This window comes from Notolepis coatsorum, assembly GCF_963971535.1.
Source record: "Notolepis coatsorum genome assembly, chromosome: 6".
NCBI lineage: Eukaryota > Metazoa > Chordata > Actinopteri > Aulopiformes > Paralepididae > Notolepis > Notolepis coatsorum.
In genome coordinates, this window is record NC_140170.1 from 171706950 (window position 1) to 171733000 (window position 26051).

Sequence of the window (26051 nt, forward strand, 5' to 3'; positions counted from 1 at the left end):
ACACATTCACTCATACCTGACTGATACATACAGTAGGAGCTTGACGAAGCACTTAAAGGAACACGCCAATATTTTGGGAAATTAGCTTACCGTCTTCTCCACAGAGAGACAAGAAGATAGCTAGCTTTAGGAAACTGGTATCCATCTCCTTGTTTCTCTCTGGAGAAGACGATAAGTTAATTTCCCCAAATATTGGCGTGTTCCTTTAAGTTTTGATGCCGATGTTTAGCAGCAAAGTTAAACTAAAGTTTGTGCTGATAGCTACTGTAGTACCGAATCAATACATTGCTTTTACCCAACAGTACAAACTTAGACCATTCGTTTGGAGTCATTGGATGAAAATGATTTAATCAAAATGTTCTCCTTTTAGAGAAATCTACCATGTTTAGAAAGTAAAGTACTAGTCTGCATCCCAGGACTGAGACTGTGGGTATAAGCATGCCATTGGAGAGAGGTATGGCTACGTGAGACTACCTATGTACCAATAAATGCAGAGAATCATTTGTTTCGCTTTGGTTTCTGACGTGTTACAAATGGAACTGTAGTGTTAGAAACTCTCCTACCCCGTATCAGCCCGATGTCGGCTCTTTATTATTCATTTGAAAATAACATTTTGGTTTGAAATCACACTTTACATTATTTACCACATAGTGCATTAATACTCTGTAGCTTTGTCATATATACTCCATATATTCACACTAGTGTCGCCACGATACCAAAATTCTGACTTCGATACAGACACCAGCCTAAGTATCACGATACCGATTCTAAAATGATACCACGGCAAAAACCTGAAACACAAGGACAAGTATTGGAATATAATATTAGAACAGAACATGGAACATTCCTTATAAAATATTTGTTATTAACTTATATGTGAGTGACACTCAGTGTGGAGTTTGGCTTTTAGGCAAAATCACAAACCGACAATGTGGGGAAAACTGCTTTGGTGACTGTTCAGCTGATACTGTTGACACGCCCACTACACAAGGCGTGCACTCTCGCACAAACACACACACTCTCTCTCTCTCTCTCTCTCTCTCTCTCTCTCTCTCTCTCTCTCTCTCTCTCTCTCTCTCTCACACACACACACACACACAGCTCCGTTCACGCATCCACTAATCTCGTAGGAAATACGGCATCAGGCTATTATTCTAAAAGTATCGATACTGATAAAGAGTATTGGACAGTTTTAAACAGCTGGGTATTGTGATACTTTCTAGTATCGTGCAACAACCCTAATCCACACTGTTCCTTTGCACTCTTGTTAGATGCCAACTTAATTTCATTGTACTTGCAATGACAATCAATCTAATCTAATCTAATCTAATAGCAGTAACTCCCTAAATGATAATGACTATAATGCTCTCGTGATGTGCTTAGAATTCCCTATGAGCAACGCCTCCAGTCGAAAAATAAAATCCTTTCAAACAAAAGAATGAAAACAGTATTGCTAGCAGCTCATCCCTGGGATGCTGAGTTGACTATATGCACTCTCTGGTACCCTGGGGGGACCCCTCTTCTCCTGCTGAAGGTGCTGCAGCAGTCCTCGCTGCCTCCTCCCCTGTTACAAGAGAGGGAGACACACAACCATAGCATGTAAAGGGGCATTCAGCAGATTTTTAACCATAACCTTTCACTACCACACTACAGACGGTTAACCTTCTGTAGTGGTAGTGAAAACGTTTACCCTTTGTAGTGTGGTAGTGAACGAGTTAACCTTCTGTAGTGTGGTAGTGAAAGCGTTAACCTTCTGTAGTGTGGTAGTGAAAGGTTAACCTTCTGTAGTGTGGTAGTGAAAGGTTAACCTTCTGTAGTGTGGTAGTGAAAGGTTAACCGTCTGTAGTGTGGTAGTGAAAGGGTTAACCTTATGTAGTGAAAGGTTAACCGTCTGTAGTATGGTAGTGAAAGGGTTAACCTGTAGTGTGGTAGTGAAAGGGTCAACCTTCTGTAGTGAAAGGTTAACCTTCTATAGTGTGGTAGTGAAAGGGTCAACCTTCTGTAGTGAAAGGTTAACCTTCTGTAGTGTGGTAGTGACAGGTTAACCTTCTGTAGTGTGGTAGTGAAAGTGTTAACCTTCTGTAGTGTGGTAGTGAAAGGGTTAACCCTTTGTAGTGTTGTAGTGAAAGTGTTAACCTTCTGTAGTGGTAATGAAAGGGTTAACCTGTAGTGTGGTAGTGAAAGGTTAACCTTCTGTAGTGTGGTAGTGAAAGGTTAACCGTCTGTAGTGTGGTAGTGAAAGGGTCAACCTTCTGTAGTGAAAGGTTAACCTTCTATAGTGTGGTAGTGAAAGGGTCAACCTTCTGTAGTGAAAGGTTAACCTTCTGTAGTGTGGTAGTGACAGGTTAACCTTCTGTAGTGTGGTAGTGAAAGTGTTAACATTCTGTAGTGTGGTAGTGAAAGGGTTAACCATTTGTAGTGTTGTAGTGAAAGTGTTAACCTTCTGTAGTGGTAATGAAAGGGTTAACCTTCTGTAGTAGGGATGCCCCGATCGATCGGCCACCGATCGTTATCGGCCGATAATCAGTATAAATATGCGATCGGTGATCGGTGATAATGCTTTATTTTCGCCGATCGTCAAAACCGATCGAAAAACATGATCCAATTCTTAGCGGAGATCTCACAGTCACTGCTGACTTCTCTCTCAGACACAGAGCTGCTTGCAGCGTACGGCGCCGCCTCCTCCTCCCCAGCCCCTCCCGCACTCATGTAAACAAGAGCGCAGTCTGCTATAGTCTGGTGCATGATGCGACGTGAGCTAACGTTGGCTACCAGTACCTACCGAGCTAACGTTACTAAATGACCCAGTGACTACATGAGGCATTGTCTAACGTTATCTAGCTGGCTAGCTACTGATAGCTGCTGATATCAACAAATGCTCCAGCAATAGTCTACTCTAGTGCATGATAAGTTACCTCCGTTGCCTCGGTAGCTCACGTTAGCTCACGTTAGCTCTAAACTAAATAGTTCACTGAGGCGTTGTCTTAACGTTATCTAGCCGGCTAGCAGTAGCTACAGATAGCTCCTGATATCAATGTCTTATAACATTGACTCGATGCGTATTCGAGCTGAGGGCTTGCTGAATGTGATTTATACCAATACTAGGGTCCAGCTGCAGTGCCGGAGAATCCTGGCCGTAGCTGGAGGCTACTCGAGTACACACAGACAGTGGAGCTATTTGCAGATAGCGAGCATTTTCACTTGTGTGGTGGCGATGTCTCGCAGATAATACAAGTACAAGTCTAATTATATAATATATATATTTTATATATAAAAAAAATTATATAAAATAATTTTTAAATTTTTTTTAATCAAAAACGATCGGTATCGGATCGGTATCGGCCGATATGGCTCAAGACGATCGGTGATCGGTATTGGTGGCAAAAAACGTGATCGGGGCATCCCTATTCTGTAGTGTGTTAGTGAAAAGGTTAACCCTTTGTAGTGCGGTAGTGAAAAGGTTAACCCTTTGTAACCCGCTGTGAATGATGTCACCCAGTGGAGAGCGGACCTCTAGTGAACTGCAGACACAATTATTTTGACGCGGCCGAGCTCTCGACACGGAACACGTTGGTCAGTTTTGCGTCCACAGAATGATAGGATTAAGGTTGAAAAATGTTTTTGGGAAAATACATTCCTGTTATAGTGGATAGAAACAGGTGAGAGGTGGTACCTGTTATAGTGGATAGAAACAGGTGGGAGGAGGTACCTGTTATAGTGGATAGAAACAGGTGGGAGGTGATACCTGTTATAGTGGAGGATAGAAACAGGTGAGAGGTGGTACCTGTTATAGTGGAGGATAGAAACAGGTGAGAGGTGTTATAGTGGAGGATATAAACAGGTGAGAGGTGGTACCTGTTATAGTGGAGGATAGAAACAGGTGAGAGGTGGTACCTGTTATAGTGGAGGATAGAAACAGGTGGGAGGAGGTACCTGTTATAGTGGATAGAAACAGGTGGGAAGAGGTACCTGTTATAGTGGAGGATATAAACAGGTGGGAGGAGGTACCTGTTATAGTGGAGGATAGAAACAGGTGAGAGGTGGTACCTGTTATAGTGGATAGAAACAGGTGAGAGGTGGTACCTGTTATAGTGGAGGATAGAAACAGGTGAGAGGTGGTACCTGTTATAGTGGATAGAAACAGGTGAGAGGTGGTACCTGTTATAGTGTAGGATAGAAACAGGTGGGAGGTGGTACCTGTTATAGTGGATAGAAACAGGTGGGAGGTGGTACCTGTTATAGTGGAGGATAGAAACAGGTGGGAGGTGGTACCTGTTATAGTGGATAGAAACAGGTGGGAGGTGGTACCTGTTATAGTGGATAGAAACAGGTGGGAGGTGATACCTGTTATAGTGGATAGAAACAGGTGGGAGGTGGTACCTGTTATAGTGGAGGATAGAAACAGGTGGGAGGTGGTACCTGTTATAGTGGAGGATAGAAACAGGTGGGAAGAGGTACCTGTTATAGTGGAGGATAGAAACAGGTGGGAAGAGGTGGTACCTGTTTGTTTATATAGTGGATAGAAACAGGTGGGAGGTGGTGGTACCTGTTTCTGCAGAGCTCCCTGTTGATTTCCTCCAGAGATTTGCCTTTGGTCTCCGGGAGCATAAAGTAGAGGAAGATGACAGCTGTCACTCCGATCAGCCCATACAGGAGGAATGTCCCAGACAGACCAATCATATCTGTCGATAAAACACACGATCAGCCCATACCGGCTAGTTAGCCACAAACCAATGCAAAGTCAATGGGGTCGAGCTCCTGTCTGTACAAGCTGACTGAGGCTCACTTTGAAGACTCAAGGACACTGTACAAGGAGAAAGAAGCTATATAAAAGAAAGGATACAAAATATATGTGTATAGTAACAACAGGAAAAAAAACAAATAAGATAAAGAAAAAAGGAAGCAAGGTGCTGTCCAATTGGATGAAGTGGTTGAAATTAACAAAAACAACAGGATCTGTGGCTTAAAAGAAAAGAGTCAGGGGGTGGGCTACTTGGGAGCAGGGCCGTGTTGCGTGAAGGCAAGTGTGAACAGGTGTGTTTTTAGGTGGGTTTTGAAGAGGTTGATGGTGTCAGAGCCTCGGATGGAGGGGGAGAGGGAGTTCCACAGCCTGGGGGCAGCTACAGCGAAAGCTCGGTCTCCCAGTGTGGAACGCCTGGTGCGGGGGATGGTGAGGAGGTCGGAGTTGGAGGATCGGAGGCCTCGTGCTGGAGTGTAGGGGTGGAGTAGGTTGGTCAAGTAGGAAGGGGCCAACCCGTGCAGGGATTTGTAGGTGAGGAGGAGGATCTTGTAGGGGATTCGGTAGTTGATGGGAAGCCAGTGGAGTTTTTGCAGGGTGGGGGTGATGTGCTGCCAGGGTTTGGTGCGCGTGAGGACCCTCGCAGCAGAGTTTTGGACGTACTGTAAGCGATCCAGAACCTTCTTGGAGGCACCAAGAAGGATTCCGTTACAGTAGTCGAGGCGGGAAGTGATGAAGGCGTGAATGAGTGTTTCCGCTGAGGTGTCGGAGAGTGAGGGGCGGAGAACAACACGTCAACAAGTACGGCAAGAGTCAAAGTGAGTCAGGGAAGGCGATATAGGTGGGTTTTGAGTTTTGATTTAAAAGACTCGATGGAGGGGGCAGATTTAATGGACATGGGGATGCTGTTCCAGAGGTCAGGGGCTGCGACCGCAAAAGCACTTCCCCCCCTAGACTTGAAGTTAGACCTACGGGTGGTTAGGAGACCCTTATCAGCCGATCTGAGGGCCCTGGCGTTGGTATAGGGGGTGAGGAGGTCTGCTAGGTAAGCAGGGGCCTTACCATTTAGGGCTTTATAAACCAATAAAAAGACCTTGAAGTCTATTCTAAAGTGCACCGGGAGCCAGTGGAGGGAGGCAAGTACAGGGGTGATGTGAGCTCTCTTCCTGTGAGCAGTCTAGCGGCAGCGTTTTGGGGGAGTTGTAGACGTGCTATGGTGGATTTATTTAGCCCCAGGTACAGGGAGTTACAGTAGTCTAAGCGTGAGGATATGAAGGCGTGAATTACTCTTTCCAGGTCTGAGGGGGAGAGAATGGTTAGGTTGGTTAGGTTCTAATTTAAAAAATAAACTACCTACAGTAATATCACTTTTCCATCTGTTCATTGACGGACCAGTGTAGCTGCAGCCTTATTTAGCGCATTGCGCAAACATACTGTTGCTGGTCTGGACTGGTCCTCTGAGCTCCTCTCCAGTCAAACATACTGTTGCTGGTCTGGACTGGTCCTCTGAGCTCCTCTCCAGTCAAACATACTGTTGCTGGTGTGGGCTGGTCCTCTGAGCTACTCTCCAGTCAAACATACTGTTGCTGGTCTGGTCTGGTCCTCTGAGCTACTCTCCAGTCAAACATACTGTTGCTGGTCTGGTCTGGTCCTCTGAGCTACTCTCCAGTCAAACATACTGTTGCTGGTCTGGACTGGTCCTCTGAGCTCCTCTCCAGTCAAACATACTGTTGCTGGTCTGGACTGGTCCTCTGAGCTACTCTCCAGTCAAACATACTGTTGCTGGTCTGGTCTGGTCCTCTGAGCTACTCTCCAGTCAAACATACTGTTGCTGGTCTGGACTGGTCCTCTGAGCTCCTCTCCAGTTAAACATACTGTTGCTGGTCTGGACTGGTCCTCTGAGCTCCTCTCCAGTCAAACATACTGTTGCTGGTTTGGACTGGTCCTCTGAGCTCCTCTCCAGTCAAACATACTGTTGCTGGTCTGGACTGGTCCTCTGAGCTCCTCTCCAGTCAAACATACTGTTGCTGGTCTGGAATGGTCCTCTGAGCTCCTTTCCAGTCAAACATACTGTTGCTGGTCTGGACGCGTGAATACTTTACCCAAGGCAGTTGTCCTTCCCCGTTCGGTTTGCGCGCCCTGATTGGCCTCTCAGCGCCCAATCGCGTTGCGCCTAGCTTTCAGTTCCACAACGCAAGTCCTCGCCCATTTCCTCGTATTGTTTTCATATCAATCGACATCACATCAATATACATAACGTATTGTAACGCGCTATTCATATCAATCGGCATCACATCAATATAAATAACGTAGAGTTGGGCGCTGAGAGGCCAATCAGGGTGCGCAAACCGAACGCGGAAGGACAACTGCCTTGGGTAAAGTATTCACGCGGACTGGACTGGTCCTCTGAGCTCCTCTCCAGTCGAGCTTTCGCTGCTGCAGGGTTTAATCCGAATCCTCCGCTATCGCTATCGTTGTGTAACATGTTGTGTCGCCTCTAGACTCAGAGCCTTCTTTCTCTCCTTCACATGAAGTTAACACTAAGATGAAAGTGAAACCTAAAAATAGCTGCTGTCTGCACGTTCACTTTATAATTCTTTCAGTTTATAAGTCTGATTTACATGCTTGATCACACGTTCAGCACCCCTGATCACACGTTCAGCACCCCTGATCACACGTTCAGCACCCCTGATCACACGTTCAGCACCCCACACGTTCAGCACCCCTGATCACACTGCTGAAACAGTAAAGGAAACATACTTAGAAAAGAAGGGAGCGGGGGGATGTTGCGTGTGCGCTGCCTGCACTCCGTGTTGGAATGTGTGTGTGTGTGCGCTGCCTGCACTCCGTGTTGGACTGTGTGTATGCGTGTGCGCTGCCTGCACTCCGTGTTGGACTGTGTGTGTGTGTGTGCGCTGCCTGCACTCAGTGTCGGACTGTGTGTATGTGTGTGTGCTGCATGCACTCAGTGTCGGACTGTGTGTGTGTGTGTGTGTGCTGCCTGCACTCCGTGTCGGACTGTGTGTATGTGTGTGTGCTGCCTGCACTCAGTGTCGGACTGTGTGTATGTGTGTGTGCTGCCTGCACTCAGTGTCGGACTGTGTGTATGTGTGTGTGCTGCCTGCACTCAGTGTCGGACTGTGTGTATGTGTGTGTGCTGCCTGCACTCAGTGTCGGACTGTGTGTATGTGTGTGTGCTGCCTGCACTCAGTGTCGGACTGTGTGTATGTGTGTGTGCTGCCTGCACTCCGTGTCGGACTGTGTGTATGTGTGTGCGCTGCCGCAGTCAGTGACAGAGCCACTCCGTCAGAGTATTTGACAAATTAGCGTTTTTTTATTTGAATGTGGGCACTGATATGAGAACTAAATGGGTTTTATTCCTATATATATACATTTTTTTTTTTTTTTAAAGCATACAGAGGTGGGCCAGCAATGTACTCGATGGAGTCTGAACACAGAGTAACACCGGTATCACAGACTACCTTCTAGAAATGATTAGTGATATTGGCTATTGTTCTGGGGACCCCCTCGAGGACCCCCGGGCCCCCCACCCTGTGAGAACCACTGCTTCATGGAAGGGACTCCCATAGGCCAAAAGGGGCGAAGCCGACTCACCAATGACGTTCAAGAAAGAGAAGGTGACGACCAGGTGAGCCGCCCAGTTGAAGCAGTTGGCGAAGGCGAAGGCCCTCCCCCGGACCCCCGGTGGAAAGATCTCACTCAGCACCAGCCACGTCACTGCAGGAGAAGAGCAGTGTCTCAAGTCTAGTTATTAAAGAAAAACGTACGTGAAGTCTATATGATATTAGTGTAGAATAAAAACCGCTAGGTGCATCTGAAAGCTCATAATACTATTCAGCAAATAAGATGTACTGTAAGACACATACGTTTCGTATACATATACCTAGGGGTGGACGGTATGGTCTAAAATTTATATCACAGTATAATTTGAAGCATAGACGGTAACGGTATATATCACGGTATCAGTGTTTCCGTTCGAATAATTTTTTATATAAAGAATGACATCCTCAAGGCATGTAGATTTATAATATTTTAACTTAAAACTAGGCTACTTTTGCGTATAAAGTCATTATATTCCAAATAAAATAAGTCCCGAGTTGAGACTCCGTGCTGCTCCCATTGCAAACAGCGGGGCTGGATGCTGGATTTTGCTAGAAGCATATGTAGCTGCAGAGCCGCAGAGCCAGGGGCGCTTTCAGGTCTGGTCACAGGCCCGCTCAACAGCGCCCCCCCCCCCCCCCCCCCACCCAACGGCTGAATTGCCAATGGCTGAATTGGAGTATTGCACTGTGCAATACTCCAATTCAGCCATTGGCAATTCAGCCGTTGGGTGGGGGGGCGCTGTTGAGCGGGCCTGTGACCAGACCTGAAAGCGCCCCTGGCTCTGCGGCTCTGCAGCTGCATGCTATTCGCAAATCCACTGCTGCAGCCGTCCTCCCGCTGCAGCCGTCGCGCCGCGGTGATATGTGTTTATTATGATATGACAATTGCGTGTTGACACGCCCACTGCGCGAAGCCTCCTAAATAACTTTTTCCAGTTTGCACATATCTATTATCTATGACTAATTCTATCTATTTTTAGGGGCAAATGCGATTGAAATAGTCGCGCTGTGGTTACATGACGTCATTGCTATTTTAGAGCTGCTCTACCGGTTACACGGTATAGTCAAAATCCATACCGTAGAGCAAATTCATACCGTTTATACCGTCCACCCCTACATATACCTATACATATATACATGTATACATCGCGGGGCTATGTGACACAAGGTAACATTATTTGGATTGTGTGTTTCTGAATATCCCTCTTTTATATATAATATACACACACACACACACAGCTCATAACACATACTACACATATATACAGGTCAGAGTACCGGGTTGCCCACAGCACAACTGTGCTAACTGGAGAAGTTAGGGATTCAGTGCCTTGCCCAAGGGCACTTTTGGCAGAGATGGTGGGCACCAGCCACCCTCCAGTCAGCAGCTGTGAGCTGGAATACATCCTCCTATCAGGGCTAAGGATGTCCTCTCTAGGCCAACCTGCCAAACGCAGGTGACATCTTGAGTGGGGTTTGAGTTGACTTTTTAAAGGTGCACTACGCAGTTTGGGGAGAGAGATTTGTTTACATTTGCAAAGCCTCCGGTTAAGTTACTATACACATATTGGCTAATTATTCTATAGAATTCTTTTATAGCATATAAATCAAAGCTAGATCAATTGGAGGCACTGTGAACCAAATTTAAGTCTAGAAGATACTTCTTGGATTAGTAAATGTGGGCCAAATTTGTGGGCCCTGCCATTGTAAACAACAACAAAAGGGTAGGTTTTCCGGTAGTTCTCTAGCTTCAAACAGTGTTCTATTGACTCCATTCTCCTGAGAGAAGTTTGTTTATTCAGTAGAATTTGTTCACTTCAGAGTTTCAAGTGTCTCTGCCCGACTGCATAGTGCACCATTAACACATTCACGGCCAGGGGTCGCTGTTTACCTTCTGTATAGAACGCCAGTGCTGTAAGTAACATGGGGCGCTTTGTTCACTTGCGAGTGCAAAAAAAACATCTTATATTATAGCTATGGGTCTAATACACCCGTCGATTGTCAGTGAGTTTCTTCCAGTCAACATGCATGAAACAAATTGTTTTTTCATCCGAACATTTCCGTTTTATACCGTTTTGAATATGAGTATAGTTTTGGTGATTCTTCGTAATCCCAGGAAAAGACGCGATAATAGCGTTTTAGTGGAATCCACTAAACACTAGGGATGTCCAATATTATCGGCCTACCGATATTATCGGCCGATATTGGCATAAAAATGTGATATAGGAAAATATCGGTATCGGTTTTCAAAAAAAATAAAAAAAAGTTTATTCTTTTTTTTACATTTATTTTTAACCTTTATTTACCCAGGCAAGCAAGTAAGAACAAATTATTCTTTTATTTATTGTCAAAGTTAGGCATAACGGAGTATTTAAACCCCGCCCACACGTCTCAGCTCGGCCCAGATAACAAACCACAGTGTTTCTAATGTAGTGCAGTTGCTGCCACAATGCGTTAGGGGGCGGTATTGACTCAATCGCAGACACACTCAGAACAGTATGCACAAGGTGTCTCAATGAATTATGAATGGCAATAGCCAATAAAAGAAATAGCGAGTTAAACACGTATATATACGTGGTTGGCCGTCAAGCGTCTGCTCCCAATCACGTGGTTGGCCAGGAATGTGTTAACACCAGCAAAACTATCTAACGAGTTGCTTAACTTAAAAGGGGCCAAAAAAACCAATGCTGATTTATTTTGCACATATTCTCTCTCACTCACTCACACACATCCAAAGACAAAACTAAACACTTTTGCATGTTTGACAGATGGCCACCAGTGATGTCATCATTGACATTGAATCCTCCGTGTTGTGTTAATTACAGCTCAGTGAAATGATAATGTAGCAGACACCATAAGACAAGGTAGTGCTATTTCTTATCATTTCATGGAGTTATAATTAACACAACACAAGGATCCAATGTCCCCGATGGCATCACTGGTGGCCATATTCAAACTCAATAACTGTGTGCAGAACTGTTTAGAGTTTTTGGATGTGTGTGAGATTATGTGCAAAATAAATTAACATTGTTTTTTTGGTAAAGTGTCCCTTTAACCGCACATGTTAATGCAGCATGATTGACTGAGATCAATTTATTGATAATGTATTGCCACAGGAAGTAAGCAATATGAGCTCTCAGACATACCCCCCACGGTTCAACTGAAAATACAAACTTGGTCCAAATCCCACAGAGTACGCGCCGACGACGCCCATCATGCAAATGAGAACGATCCAGTTCCCTACTCCGCCGTGTTCGCCTGGAGGCGGGGCCAGAGTGGTGGGCGGGGCCATTGCTGTGGGCGTGGCTAGCGGTGTGGGGGGCGGGGCCAGCACTGCAGGCCTGGAGGTTCCAAACTGGAGCTCCCCGACAACAGTCTCATCTAGGAGTCTGTGACTTTCACCCAGAGACAGTTCAAAGAGCGACCCGTTGCCAAGGGTTACATGAGACAAGGATGTCGTGTTGCCGAACAAGTGCTCAGAACCGCACGGCTTCTTGGCGTCGAGCGCCAAATGTCCGCCGAGAAGGCCGATGGTCGCCGAGCACACCGCCATCACGGAGCATCCGCTGATGAGGAGAGGCCTCCTGCCCACCCTGTCGGCAAACACCATGGAGACCAAGGTGGCGATGACCTTCACCGCCCCCAGGCCCACGGACGCCAACACAGCCGTGGCGTTGCTCCGGAACCCCACCGAGTGGAAGATGGTGGAGGCGTAGAACAGAACGTTGGGTTGACCCGTGAACTGCTGGAAGATCACCAAGCCGAGCCCGATGGCGGTTCTGGTCCTCATGTTGTCTTTGCGCTGAAAGAGGTGCGTGATGTTGTACTGTGTGTTCTTCTCGAGCCTCTGGGAGCTGCGTTCGGGCTCCACGTCTACTTCTTGGTTTTCGATTAAGCTCAAGAGGCCTCTTCCGGTCCGAACGCATTCCATTCGGCTCGACGACTCTCCCGAGTTGGACGGAAGAAACCAAATAGAAATCAACTGGACCAATGTAGGTACTATGGCTAATCCAAACATGTATTTCCACCCTCCGTCGACGTCGGACAGGACGTAGTTCACGGCGTAGGCCGCCAGGATGCCCACGGTGATGCCGGCTTCATACAGCGTCACCAGAAAGCCCCTGCGCTTGGGGGCGACCATCTCGGACACCAGGATGCAGCAGGACATGGAGGAGATGCACATGGCGAAGCCCACGGTCATCCTGCCCACCACCACCAGCGCCAGGTAGGAGCCGCAGAGGAGCACCAGGCTGCCGGCCAGGATCAGGACGTTGCCGAGGAGGATGGCGTTTCTGCGGCCGTGCCGGTCGATCAGGCAGCCGCCCACCAGGGAGGCCAGCAGGGCTCCCACCAGCAGGGCGCTGACCACGGCCTCCTGCTCGGCGCAGGAGAGGCTGAACTCAGCCTGGAGCTGCAGCAGGGCCCCGGAGATGATCCCCAGCTCGTAGCCGAAGACCAGGCCACCGAGCGTGGACACCACACTGGACAGCAGCAGGATGGAGCAGCCTAGGAGAAGAGGCAGCAGTCGGATATGAGCAGAGGCTTAAACGGTACACAGTTTACCTTTTGAGCGACAGCCAACAGGTTATTGAAGAAGTAGAAAGAATACCACAGTAAATACTAGGGATGCTCGATATTGGCTTTTTTACCGATACCGATATTCCGATATTGTCCAACTCTTAATTTCGATACCGATACCGATACCGATATCAACCGATACCGATATATGCAGGGTTTCCCCCCAAAAAAACTGAATAATTTCAGGTAACTAATAATTTCACTGGATGCATTCAAAAGGCTTTCTAAATGTAAGCATTATCTGTGCAAAATATAATTAAAAAAGTAAAAATTAACATTACATATCTCTTGTTGTTGAATTAAACCAACATGCATACTTTTGACAATAAATAAAATAAGAATTGGTTCTTACTTGCTTGCCTGGGTAAATAAAGGTTAAATAAATGTTAAAAAAAAAAAAAAAAAAAAAAAAAATGTTATTGTTTTATTTATTTTTTTTACCGATACCGATATTTTCCGATATCACATTTTACTGCCGATATCGGCCGATAATATCGGTCGGCCGATAATATCGGACATCCCTAGTAAATACCATGGTACTACAGTACACTGGCAACGTTTTGGGCAAATTTTGGCAGTAATTACAGCCAGAGGAGGTTTAGAGCATCATAATAGCTTAAATTAAACCCCATCTACATTGCCAGGGGAACACCTCCCAAATTAAGGATTCCAATATGTTATTTCCATGACCCAGGAACGATCAGTCAATATTATATTTGTGAACATGAGCTACTCTCTCCCAAAGCAGGAAACCACAGAAGACTCAAACTTGTGATGTCATCAGGTATATTGAATAGGAGACTGAGTTGTTATACCCAAATGGGCTTTATTCTGTAGTAGTGTCTTAGTTCTGAAACAGAAAATTTACCCATATACTCAGAACTCAGAACTCCTGGGTGCTCTCAGTATAATTTATAACATCTCTCCATATTCATCGTCTATGAAGCAGACTATAAATGATGACGTTATAGATTTGAATTTTAGCACTCTCGTTTTTGGATTTTGGAGAGTTGTTCATGTTCACTAATGTTTTTGGACTGTCTTAGACCAGAGGAATAACATATATCAATTCTTAAACTGGGAATAGTTCCCCTTTGCACCTTTGTCCATGAATCATCAGTGTATATGCGTCAGTCAGAGGCATACTGTTAAATAGAGGTTCAGTGGAAAACAGTATTCAAAATATATGAAACGGAACGATACAGATTTATTTCCAGCGGTCTGCAGCAAGCTGTGCCTGGTGTGGGTCTTTGATGTGCAGAATCCACTGACATAAAATGCTAATGAACCAGCAAAACTCTAAATTAATCCTCCTAAATCTCAGCATCACTGCCAATGGTTCCTGTGATAGCAGTTCCCTTTTATAGCTGGCAAAACTATACAATTCACATTATGGGTATTTTAGCTTGACTGATACGTGAAAACGTTTTGTTATTTGCAGATGCAAATAATGTTTCATGCACAAAATACATTGCATCACAGTAAAGCAATTTGTACTTACAGTTACATTGATTAGTATGACACAGATGTAGAATTTTAACCTCATTTCATTTAATTAATTCATTTGAAAAATAACTTACCCATCATCTATTTTCCATATCCACCACCTGTGCACACTTCAGTTGGGGTACAAAGGAGCAGCTTGAGCACCAAACACCCCCTGCGGAACACAAGTATAAAATAACATTTTACAACAACTGTTGAGGCACAATTACAATTCCCTCGCCTCGCGAAGACCCAAGAGGAGCCTTGTGTCCTGCTGTGTCTCGCGGACAAGAGCCCCTCGCAGACCTGTAGCCATGACAACGCTCTTGTTGATTGCCATGATTTCATTAGGAAGACCTCTTGAGATCGACATGACAAAAAGCAGCGCTCTGTATAGCAACAGACGTCTTTATCAGCTGTATTTTATTACCTCATGGGTAAAAGTGTTCCATCATGAGAGAACCATTTCTACCTTGTGAGAGAAGGTTTTCCTTTTTTGTTTTTTTTATAAACCTCATGGTGTTCCATGATCATGAGAGAACCTTTTATACCTCATGGGTAATAGTGTTCCATGATCATGAGAGAACCTTTTATACCTCATGGGTAATAGTGTTCCATGATCATGAGAGAACCTTTTATACCTCATGGGTAATAGTGTTCCATGATCATGAGAGAACCTTTTATACCTCATGCTCATGGGTAATAGTGTTCCATGATCATGAGAGAACCTTTTATACCTCATGGGTAATAGTGTTCCATGATCATGAGAGAACCTTTTATACCTCATGGGTAATAGTGTTCCTGTCATAATCACAGCACGGGCATACTTCACTCCCCCTCCTTTTCCCCTCACGTTCTCCACACGCTCCTCTTCATCCCCCTCTCCATCCACTACACACTCCTCCTCATCCTCTCCTTCTCCATCCACCCCTCCCTTTACCCTTATACGTCCAGCATCACTTAACTTCACGCCACCTAGCCCAACTGCACTCCATCCCCCTAATTCACACGTGGTCAGGCACCTCACTCTTCACAGCTGCACTCAAACCTCCCCTGATGGAATGCCTACTTCTACTCCTCGACGCTGACCAGAAGCCGTCGTGGTATTAATTACCACTACCCAGGTACGACGTCTCTGCCTAAAGCTCTGCTGGATTCCATCCTTGTATTGCCTACTCTAACCTGTTCTCTCCTGTGCCCCAAAGGACCGCCGTCCCTGCCTGGACGTTTCCTGTCCCCGAAGAGGAACACTTGCTCACCCGCTGCAGCCCAGCAGCTCCCAAGACAAGAACAAGGACCACTTGCTCGCTCGCTGCCGCCACGGCAGCCACAAGACAGAACATACATAACCCCGTTCTATTCCCCCCAATTCCTGTGTTGCTCATTTCATTAAACACCCTTGAAACCGCTCCTATCTCCTCTCCTGTGTATTCAGCAATTGGGCTGTGTTCCAGACCACAATCTCACAGTTCCATGATCATGAGAGAACCTTTTATACCTCATGGGTAATAGTGTTCCATGATCATGAGAGAACATTTTATACCTCATGGGTAATAGTGTTCCATGATCATGAGAGAACCTTTTATACCTCATGGGTAATAGTGTTCCATGATCATGAGAGAACCTTTTATACCTCATGGGTAATAGTGTTCCATCATGAGAGAACCTTTTATACCTCATGGGTCCCGTTTTAGCTGAATGAATCTACTATAATCGTAACCTGCTGGCTCTCATATTAGATTTTATTGATAAAGCACACAGAGCGCCGCCAGCACCCAGGGGGACTTTTTTTGATGACAGGATAGATTTTCTGGTTCACTGTTTATAGAAAAAGAAATTGCTAATTTTAGATGGTAAGTATGTGAAGCCAACCCTTATGGTTGACGGATCAATATATGGATTAGAAGGGGGGAGCATGGTTGATATGGGGGGGGGGGGGGGGGGGGGGTAGATGACAGAATAGTGAGGGAGGGGTCTGGGTATATTTTGTATTTGGTTATCTGTATTTTTTTATTTTTATTATTACTCTGGTTTTGGGTCTGTGTTTGTTGTTTTTGTTGTCTTGTCATTATTGTTGTTATTGTTGGTGTCAATGTAGTGTTTGTTGTTGATTTTTTTTTATTGAAAATAAAAAATTTAAAAGAAAAGAAGAAAAAAAAACTATTTTGAAGATAATAAATTAAACTCAAAATACTAATTGGAGCTTCCCATAAAATATGATAATGTGTGCATCAACAGAATGGGTCCACTCCAGATGGAGCAACTCCAGACTTGACACCTTGATAGAATCTTTGTTCTCTTGTCTATTGTGTCCTTCTGAAGTATCAAATCAAATCAAAATTTGTAAAGCCCGAAATCACATGGAATTGCCCCTGTGGGCTTTACAAATCAAGAAGAAACATCACAATAGAACCAGAACAAAAACCACCATAAAATCCACATATGCGACAACGCTCCCAGACTTTCCTCAATGAAGATGAGGAAGGACTCACTAAAACCAAGCAATAGGAAAAAAAGCACCACAGGCGGCGTGGAGGAGAGAAACCTCCTGTTCCTCGGCACCATAGGCAGCAGGTGCGGCTGATGATGGGGACGGCATCTCAATAGCAACCAACCACGTGTAAGGTAAACAAAGTCAACAACAAGGAGAAGTGCTCGTCTTCATTCCTAAATCCCAATTCATAATATCTCAAGACAAATCCAGTAAATCGGCTATGTTACAAACCACAAAAAGTGAAACCCGGGAAAATCAACAACAACGTTAGCCACATCCTAGCCACAATCACATTACCCAAGGGGTCGCACAAGCTGCTGTAACGTTATTTAATAACATTAGTGTTACATGTTGTTCACCACATCTAGCTAACGTTAACCGAAAATGAACTGCCTTGATTGTTCCTGTAAGGATTCATCATATTAACATCACTTGTTGTCATCTTACCTCATGCCTTCACCTGATTTTACTTTCAGTGAAGCAAATAAAAAAATAATCCATGTTTTTATCAGTCATCTAGACAGACAGGAGATTTGTACTTCAGTTAAACTGCAACTTGTCTCGCAGTGTTTTGTGACCCGACATGAGCCTATCCGTGGATCCTGGATGATTAAACTCCACTGATTAAATTATAAATGTTTGTGTGACCTCTTATACCCAAATTAGATTTATATTCTAGAATCAACCATTTGATGGCCTCATAAAGCCAGAACCTCATTCATTGTCTATGGAGCAGCTCCAAATTCTACATCCCAGTTACATCACTGATTGGAAGGTTCTTGCTAATTTCTAGCTTTAGGGGAGAGTGGTGCGTGTTCACAAATACTGACTGAACTGTCCTGGGGCACAGGAAGAACATACTGACTGAACTGTCCTTGAGCACAGGAAGAACACACTGACTGAACTGTCCTGGGGCACAGGAAGAACACACTGACTGAACTGTCCTGGGGCACAGGAAGAACACACTGACTGAACTGTCCTGGGGCACAGGAAGAACACACTGACTGAACTGTCCTGGGGCACAGGAAGAACACACTGACTGAACTGTCCTGGGGCACAGGAAGAACACACTGACTGAACTGTCCTGGGGCACAGGAAGAACATACTGACTGAACTGTCCTGGGGCACAGGAAGAACATACTGACTGAACTGTCCTGGGGCACAGGAAGAACATACTGACTGAACTGTCCTGGGGCACAGGAAGAACATACTGACTGAACTGTCCTGGGGCACAGGAAGAACATACTGACTGAACTGTCCTGGGGCACAGGAAGAACATACTGACTGAACTGTCCTGGGGCACAGGAAGAACATACTGACTGAACTGTCCTGGGGCACAGGAAGAACACACTGACTGAACTGTCCTGGGGCACAGGAAGAACATACTGACTGAACTGTCCTGGGGCACAGGAAGAACATACTGACTGAACTGTCCTGGGGCACAGGAAGAACATACTGACTGAACTGTCCTGGGGCACAGGAAGAACATACTGACTGAACTGTCCTGGGGCACAGGAAGAACATACTGACTGAACTGTCCTGGGGCACAGGAAGAACACACTGACTGAACTGTCCTGGGGCACAGGAAGAACATACTGACTGAACTGTCCTGGGGCACAGGAAGAACATACTGACTGAACTGTCCTGGAGCACAGGAAGAACATACTGACTGAACTGTCCTGGAGCACAGGAAGAACACACTGACTGAACTGTCCTGGGGCACTGTAAGAACATACTGACTGAACTGTCCTGGGGCACAGGAAGAACATACTGACTGAACTGTCCTGGGGCACAGGAAGAACATACTGACTGAACTGTCCTGGAGCACAGGAAGAACACACTGACTGAACTGTCCTGGGGCACTGTAAGAACATACTGACTGAACTGTCCTGGGGCACAGGAAGAACATACTGACTGAACTGTCCTGGGGCACAGGAAGAACATACTGACTGAACTGTCCTGGAGCACAGGAAGAACATACTGACTGAACTGTCCTGGGGCACAGGAAGAACATACTGACTGAACTGTCCTGGGGCACAGGAAGAACATACTGACTGAACTGTCCTGGGGCACAGGAAGAACATACTGACTGAACTGTCCTGGGGCACAGGAAGAACACACTGACTGAACTGTCCTGGGGCACAGGAAGAACATACTGACTGAACTGTCCTGGGGCACAGGAAGAACATACTGACTGAACCCAGATTCGGCTCAAACAAGGGACTAAACACGTTTCGCAATTATGCCACATCAATGTGGAACGCACTACCCAAAGCTGTAAAGGAATGTGAATCACTACCCACTTTCAAAAACACTCTCAAAAAACACCTACGGGAGACTGCAATTCGAAACTGGCCCATGTAAATGTCCTAACACAACCCCCTCCAATGTACAGTAAAAATGACCAAGTATGGTCTTGTCAATATTCCAATGTACAGTGTTGCTTGTACAGTTGTACAGTGTCCCCCACCCACCCAAGCCCCCCCCCCCTCCCCCCACCTACCCAACCTCCTCCAATGTACAGTTTCTACGTCAAATGTATATACTTCTTTTCTGGACTCTTTTCGTATCACAAACAGTACTGTATTTGCAAATCTGGTATGTCATAAATGTATCTGTAGCAGTACTGTCTGTATGTCATGTTACGATGAATTGAAAATGGGGGACCCTGGGGGGGGGGGGGGCACAGGAAGAACATACTGACTGAACTGTCCTGGGGCACAGGAAGAACATACTGACTGAACTGTCCTGGGGCACAGGAAGAACATACTGACTGAACTGTCCTGGGGCACAGCTAGAACATACTGACTGAACTGTCCTGGGGCACAGGAAGAACATACTGACTGAACTGTCCTGGGGCACAGGAAGAACATACTGACTGAACTGTCCTGGGGCACAGCTAGAACATACTGACTGAACTGTCCTGGGGCACAGGAAGAACACACTGACTGAACTGTCCTGGAGCACAGGAAGAACATACTGACTGAACTGTCCTGGGGCACAGGAAGAACATACTGACTGAACTGTCCTGGGGCACAGGAAGAACATACTGACTGAACTGTCCTGGGGCACAGGTAGAACACACTGACTGAACTGTCCTGGGGCACAGGAAGAACATATAATTCTTAAAATGGTGGCATCCCTTTTTAAATGGGCTTTCTCTTTTATCTGCCGCAAACTGATGCATATTTAAAAGTAGTTCAATGAAAACCTTTGAATGTATACTCTACCTGTAGACTATACCTTTTTTGGTGTTAATTATTGATCGCCTATTCTCATTATCCATGCACAGGTCACATCATCTTGGACAAAGAAAATCGTTAAACATAACGGGTCCAATTGAAGACAACCGTTATGTTATTAACGTCAATAACAACGTTATTGCTATTGCTCAGACTCGGACTTTGAGTCGTAAAAACAACGTCAATCAACGTACCATGTTCTTGAAGCAATTTGATGCTGCAGATCCTTTTGCCATCGGGAAGTTGACGCTACGTGGCAGCGGCGTCTCAAATTGCAAACGAAGGAAAACTTATTTGGGTAGATTGACGCCAGAGGCCGACAACTATCCCAGCAACATTCCGGAGGAAGATCCCACGTTTAGTTATGTCCATTTTCCCTTTTTAAGTATCTAATAGTAAATATAAAACTAGGCATAGTAGGTAAATAAGCTACATTACATTACAAACACTGATGGGGAGAATTATTTTTATTTGTATTATTCTCTTTTTCTTTCTTTCTCTCTCTCCCGTTCTCTCTTTCATACTATAAAAAACATACTTCGTGTCCACGTAAATTACATACGAAAACAACAACGTATGTGTCAATGTCCATTTGATTAATTTACACATAGTAACCAGCAGCAGCTGCAGGATCTCAAGTGACTTTTCATTCTCTTCTGTTTTTGATGACGACGACGACGACGACAATATTGTTGTGATATTTTGTTTGGACACTAGGGGACACTGTTTGCAAACAGACGAGAGGGGTAAAATATGCGTGATTTTCTTTCCGTAGCCTATGTTTGCGAAGACGCTCTCTGATTGGCTAGCCGCGTACAGCGAAGACCCTCTCTGATTGGTTTAGCGCCGAAGGGTCTTTTCCGCCTTGTACAACATAGGCTACGGAAAATAATCACGCGTAAAATACATCAGAGGAACAGGAAGAACGGAAACCGAATTAGTGAGTAGGATTTAGTGTATTTAATTTATTATTATTATTAGTATTTTATCATTATATATTTTAATTCGTTATTTTATTGTATTTATTTGGGAAGAAAACGCAGAAGCACACTCCAACATAGTAGGTGGCGGTAATGCAACGTATTGGATGCAGACCGCCATAAAACAAAACGGAAGAAGAAGAAGAGGGGAGGAAGGAGGAAGCGACTGTAAACATCATAGATATATATAGAACACATATCTATGGTAAACATGGCCCTCGAGGAGAGCACGGCACGCTCGCAGTTCCTCACTAAAGCAGATCTGTTAAAACAAGGAGCCGAAGCTCGAGTGTACCGGGGCGTATTTCTGGGAAAGCCTACTATTATGAAAGAAAGGTTCCCTAAACTGTACAGACACCCTGTTTTAGACGAGAAACTCACTCATCGCAGGACTGTGCAGGAGGTGCGCTCGATACTCCGCTGCAGAAAAGCAGGTGACGTTAAACTGAGCCTGGGCTGGGTGGTGATATATATCACAATACTGTTCTTATTTTGATGGTATAACGGTATGAGATGTTATTTGGTGTTTCTTCAGTACAAATTATAGTATGATTTGACATCTTTTGATGTATTTCTTGTTTTCGTAATGCAAATGGTATATTTTACTGTTTTTATCACATAATGTTTAATTAATACTGCTGCAAGGAACAATTTAGTTATTTAGTTAAGTTTCTAACTGAAACAGCATAACTTAGCTTCTTACAATTACGCCTGTCGGGATTTCATACGTGTACGTGTGACTGAATATCACAACTATGCACTATTAATTGAAAATGGGGGACCCTGATGTAAACAAGACAAACGTCTTTCTCTGGTCTGCATCCCCTTAACAATTGTGTGTATTGAACCGTACTGTATTGTACCCATTCTGCAATCTGTAAGTTTTCATTCATTCATTCACAACTTTGCACCATCGGTAGTAACAAAGCCAACAAAGTAATTTCACGTCTTTACAGTTCAGTTGCGGTCGCATTTGTTGTTTTCTGGCTTATGGTATTTTCACCCCGATGAGGTTGGGTCTACCAGCTAGGCAAGGACAGCTCCGGTAGGGTACACTACACACACACACACACCCTCCAGCCGGGCCACATGGTGACCTCAAATCTAACACCGTTCCCTTATGTTCTCATTTCCGTTCCCTTCAGGCATCCCTGCCCCCGCGGTCTACTTTGTGGACTACACCTCCCACTCCATCTTCCTGGAGGAAATAGTGGGCTCGGTCACCGTCCGGGACCACATCGCCTCCGCCCAGCTCTCACGCCCTGGCGCAGCGGAGCTACGCCTGGAGTGGCTGGCGGAGGGGACGGGCCGGCTTCTGGCTCGGATGCACGACGAGGACGTGGTCCACGGAGACCTCACCACCTCCAACATGCTCCTGAGGGAGGGCGCGGGGGACCAGGGCGCGGGGGACCAGGGCGCCAGGGACCTGGTGCTCATAGACTTCGGCCTGAGCTACATCTCTGCCCTGCCGGAGGACAAGGGGGTGGACCTGTACGTGCTGGAGAAGGCCTTCCTGAGCACGCACCCCAACACAGAGGAGCTGTTCCAGAGGCTGCTGCGGAGCTACGCGGCCGCGTCCAAGAAGTCCCCGGCCGTCATCCAGAAGCTGGACGAGGTGCGCCTGCGAGGGAGGAAGAGGTCCATGGTGGGCTGACGTCTGGACGCGGTCTATGGTGGGGGGCTGAAGTCTGGACGAGGTCTATGGTGGGCTTAAGTCTGGACTGGAAATGTACTTCCCCCCCCCCAAGTCAAAATTGTTTATGAAAGTATATTTTTTTGTATATTGAGGGAACACACCAACATTATGGGAAATTCACTTACAGTCTTCTTCACCAATTTCCTCTGTGCGTTCAGTAGGAAGCTATCCGGCTTAGCACAAATGAATGGAAGTGGATATGGAAAGTAGATTTATTCCCATATGTACTTTTCTGAGAGTATACTTCCAATGTGTTTTTGGTACTTCATTAATATGCTGTACAAGTACAACCAAATACATCAAAAATATAATTTCTATATATTTATGTACATCTGAAGTACAACTTTTAACACACTGAATATAACTTAAGTGGTTTAAATTCAACACACGTTCTGAATACATAAAAAGTATACTTTCAGAAAATGTACTTATATATATTTATTTACTTGGGCTATACAAGGACGAGGTGTTCTGGACATGCATCACAAATTAAATCTGAACCTCCAGAAAAGTTATGAAAAATAAATGCTATGGTATATTAAAGTTATAATCTTGAACATTTTAATTTGAATAAATGTCTATTTTGCCACTCTATTGCCAATTTATATATAACACAATGGGGATTCTACCTATATCCAGCTCATGAATGTTTTTACTTTAGCTCTTCTTGGTTGATCTAAACAGTGGTGTCTGGTAGGACATGCCAGAGAAAGTCAAAAGGCACACAGGAAGTGGCAGCAAAAGCAGTTTGTTTGGAATAAATGGAAGACCCCGTAGAATGAACTGAACATGAACTTTCAAGATGGAAAGCAAGTCAATACAGTGACAAAATGCAACAGCAATGGTCATTTATCCAAAACAAATTGGATATTGGATTAGCACAATAAACTGTGGGTTGTTGAGGGAGTTATTTACATGATCCAGGGACTGAACCGGCCGCTTCTCTAACCTCAAGGCCACCACTCTGCTCTCCAATGTGGGTGAGGTATATACAGAGAAGTATCAGCCAGGCTTACCTTCAAAGGTCTAAGTTTAGTATTTGTCACACATTATAGATGTTGTACAATGGTTCCTCTGCAGGGAACAAGTGTCATAAAATATAAATGTCTAATAACCTAATTACCTTTGGCACGATTGCATCAGTCTTTAAAGAGACATTCCGCTCCAACATTAAACTCATTCAACAGTTGAAGATGTTAATTTGGTAGAGCTATACTTATAATGACGCATAGCTCTACCCTCACTCAACTTTTAACAATGGGGTGGGTCGTTTGTATTTCCTGATATCTTGATCGTCTCTCAATCAGCTTCCCACTCTCCTCCTTCTGTTTGGTATGAGTAACAACCTCTGACTGGCATTGTCTGACACCCGACCTTAGGGAGCTTTCATCACACTAGTCAGATTATTATTTCTTATTATACCAGTAACTATAGCACTAGATCTACTAGTCAGATTATTATTATTATACCAGTAACTATCGCACTAGATCTACTAGTCTGATTATAATTTCTTATTATACCAGTAACTATATCACTAGATCTACTAGTCAGATTGTTGTAAATGTCTCAAGCTCATGTATGGAATGAGCTGCAAAATATTACCGTAGAAGCACTCTGCCCTAAAGCAAACATGTTGCTGTTTTACATAACGTTGACTTGGTTTGGACTTGAGGTAAACTGTGTTAGGACAAACTAAGTCAGTAGCAACAACCATCGACATCACTGTCCTGCTACCAGGTCAAAGTCAGTAGCAACAACATCGACATCACTGTCCTGCTGCTACCAGGTCAAAGTCAGTAGCAACAACCATCTACATCACTGTCCTGCTACCAGGTCAAAGTCAGTAGCAGAGAGAGTAGAAACAACCATCTACTTCAATGGGCAAAATAGAGTAGACCTGTGAGTATCTTGCCTGTGTTAAAAGTCAACTTTGAGAAAATTGTATGTAAGCAAATTCAGGGATACTTTGAGGAAAACAGCAAGAACACCAGCATGCATATAAAGTTGGCTACTCCACAGGCACAGCATTAACATCGCTTACTGATAACCTGTTGAAACACAGACAGAAAGTCAATTGTGGGTGCTGTGCTTCTGGGTTTTAGCACAGCATTTGATATCTTAATATGTATTTGTAAGGCCCGACAACACACGTTAATGTCCCCATGGGCCGGACACATCTTCTTTAAACAAGTCAAGAAGAAACATCACAATAAATCAAGAACAAAACAAAAAACACCATGAAATCCAAAATAAAATGTAAAATAAATGAATGCAACACTCCCAGACATACCCCATGCGAAGGTAAGGAAAAACTCACAAAAAACCTAGCAATAGGAAAAAAGCACCACAGGCAATGGGGAGGAGAGAAACCTTAGAAGGGCCGTTCAAGGGGGGATCACCCTTAGATGTCAGTGATAGTGTTGCTATAAAACAGGCGAAACAGTTGGTAAGTATATACATATATACGTGTAATGAAACACAAATATGTACATGCAATAGCAACTGGGGTACATAAGAACATTTTGAAAGATTGAAAATAGAATAGAGCTGATGACGGATCCATTTGAGGTACCTAGAGAGGATGGCATCATCACGGGACGTCCACCACTCCAGTCATCACCACGAGACATCCACTCACAGGGAGACGGCAGACGGGGACAGGCGTTTTAGATAGTTTGCGTGTTTGTGATGGGCGGACATAGCAATAGATACATGTAATAACTAAGCATATTATGTGAATAGAATAGATACATGTAGTAAGCATAGAATCAGTAAGAGAATCGCGAAATCAAGTAATAAATAGAACTAAGAACAACTGCACTGCAAGCGTATGTATACAGGATGGGATACAAGATGATGGCTCAGGGCCATATGCCCCGGGGGGCAGGAGAAACCACTCAGAATAGGTCAAGGCAGAGCAGGTATGGTTTGACGGCCGCTGCAGGTCAGACAGAAGACGGTATGAAGCTGATCCATGATCACAGTGCACATAGCCAATGTGGGGGTAGAACAGTCACTGCAATCTTGGCCATCACCCCGAGACATCCACCACCTTGGCCAACACTACGAGACAACCACTCAGAGAGATGGGGACAGGGCTTAGAGAGTTCCCATGTTTTGTAGTGGGCGGAGTTGGAGCAATAAATACATGTAGTTGTATACATGGTGACAATAGAATCAAAGTATATAAGAGAATTGTGAAAAACTATGTGGTT

The 26051-nt window shown here is 44.8% G+C and overlaps 2 protein-coding genes across 3 annotated transcripts; one reads left to right on the forward strand and one right to left on the reverse strand.

The window, feature by feature from the left end:
- Positions 1-14: 14 nt before the first annotated feature.
- slc2a10 (solute carrier family 2 member 10) lies at positions 15-20433 on the reverse strand. 2 transcript variants are annotated; one of them, XM_084316657.1, is made up of 6 exons: positions 20355-20433; positions 14520-14599; positions 11536-12867; positions 8354-8476; positions 4547-4682; positions 15-1564 (listed from the first exon to the last, which is right to left on the reverse strand). In XM_084316657.1, exons 2-6 carry the CDS (start codon positions 14524-14526, stop codon positions 1462-1464), a joined length of 1701 nt encoding a protein of 566 aa, XP_084172783.1. In that variant the 5' UTR covers positions 14527-14599; positions 20355-20433; the 3' UTR covers positions 15-1461. The 2 variants fall into 2 exon arrangements, 1 of the variants encoding a protein (XP_084172783.1); XR_014619802.1 differs by lacking the exon at positions 15-1564 and having other exon boundaries at positions 4560-4682; positions 11508-12867.
- An 869-nt stretch (positions 20434-21302) lies between these two features.
- Positions 21303-23854, forward strand: tp53rk (TP53 regulating kinase). Its single transcript, XM_084316651.1, has 2 exons — positions 21303-21574; positions 22286-23854. The coding sequence occupies exons 1-2, from the start codon at positions 21343-21345 to the stop codon at positions 22792-22794; spliced, it is 741 nt and encodes a 246-aa protein (XP_084172777.1). The 5' UTR covers positions 21303-21342; the 3' UTR covers positions 22795-23854.
- The last annotated feature ends 2197 nt before the right edge of the window (positions 23855-26051 follow it).

Bases quoted from the DNA above. Each gene is read 5' to 3' on its own strand.
- tp53rk (XM_084316651.1), top strand. From the start codon at position 21,343: ATGGTAAACATGGCCCTCGAGGAGAGCACGGCACGCTCGCAGTTCCTC. The intron at 21,575-22,285 runs GTGACGTTAAAC...CGTTCCCTTCAG, and splicing joins ACTCCGCTGCAGAAAAGCAG to GCATCCCTGCCCCCGCGGTC.
- slc2a10 (XM_084316657.1), bottom strand. The intron at 8,477-11,535 runs GTTTGTATTTTC...CTTCTCCTGCAG, and splicing joins CTCTGTGGGATTTGGACCAA to TGACGTGGCTGGTGCTGAGT. The intron at 1,565-4,546 runs GTACCACCACCT...CTCTTGTAACAG, and splicing joins AGGGAGCTCTGCAGAAACAG to GGGAGGAGGCAGCGAGGACT.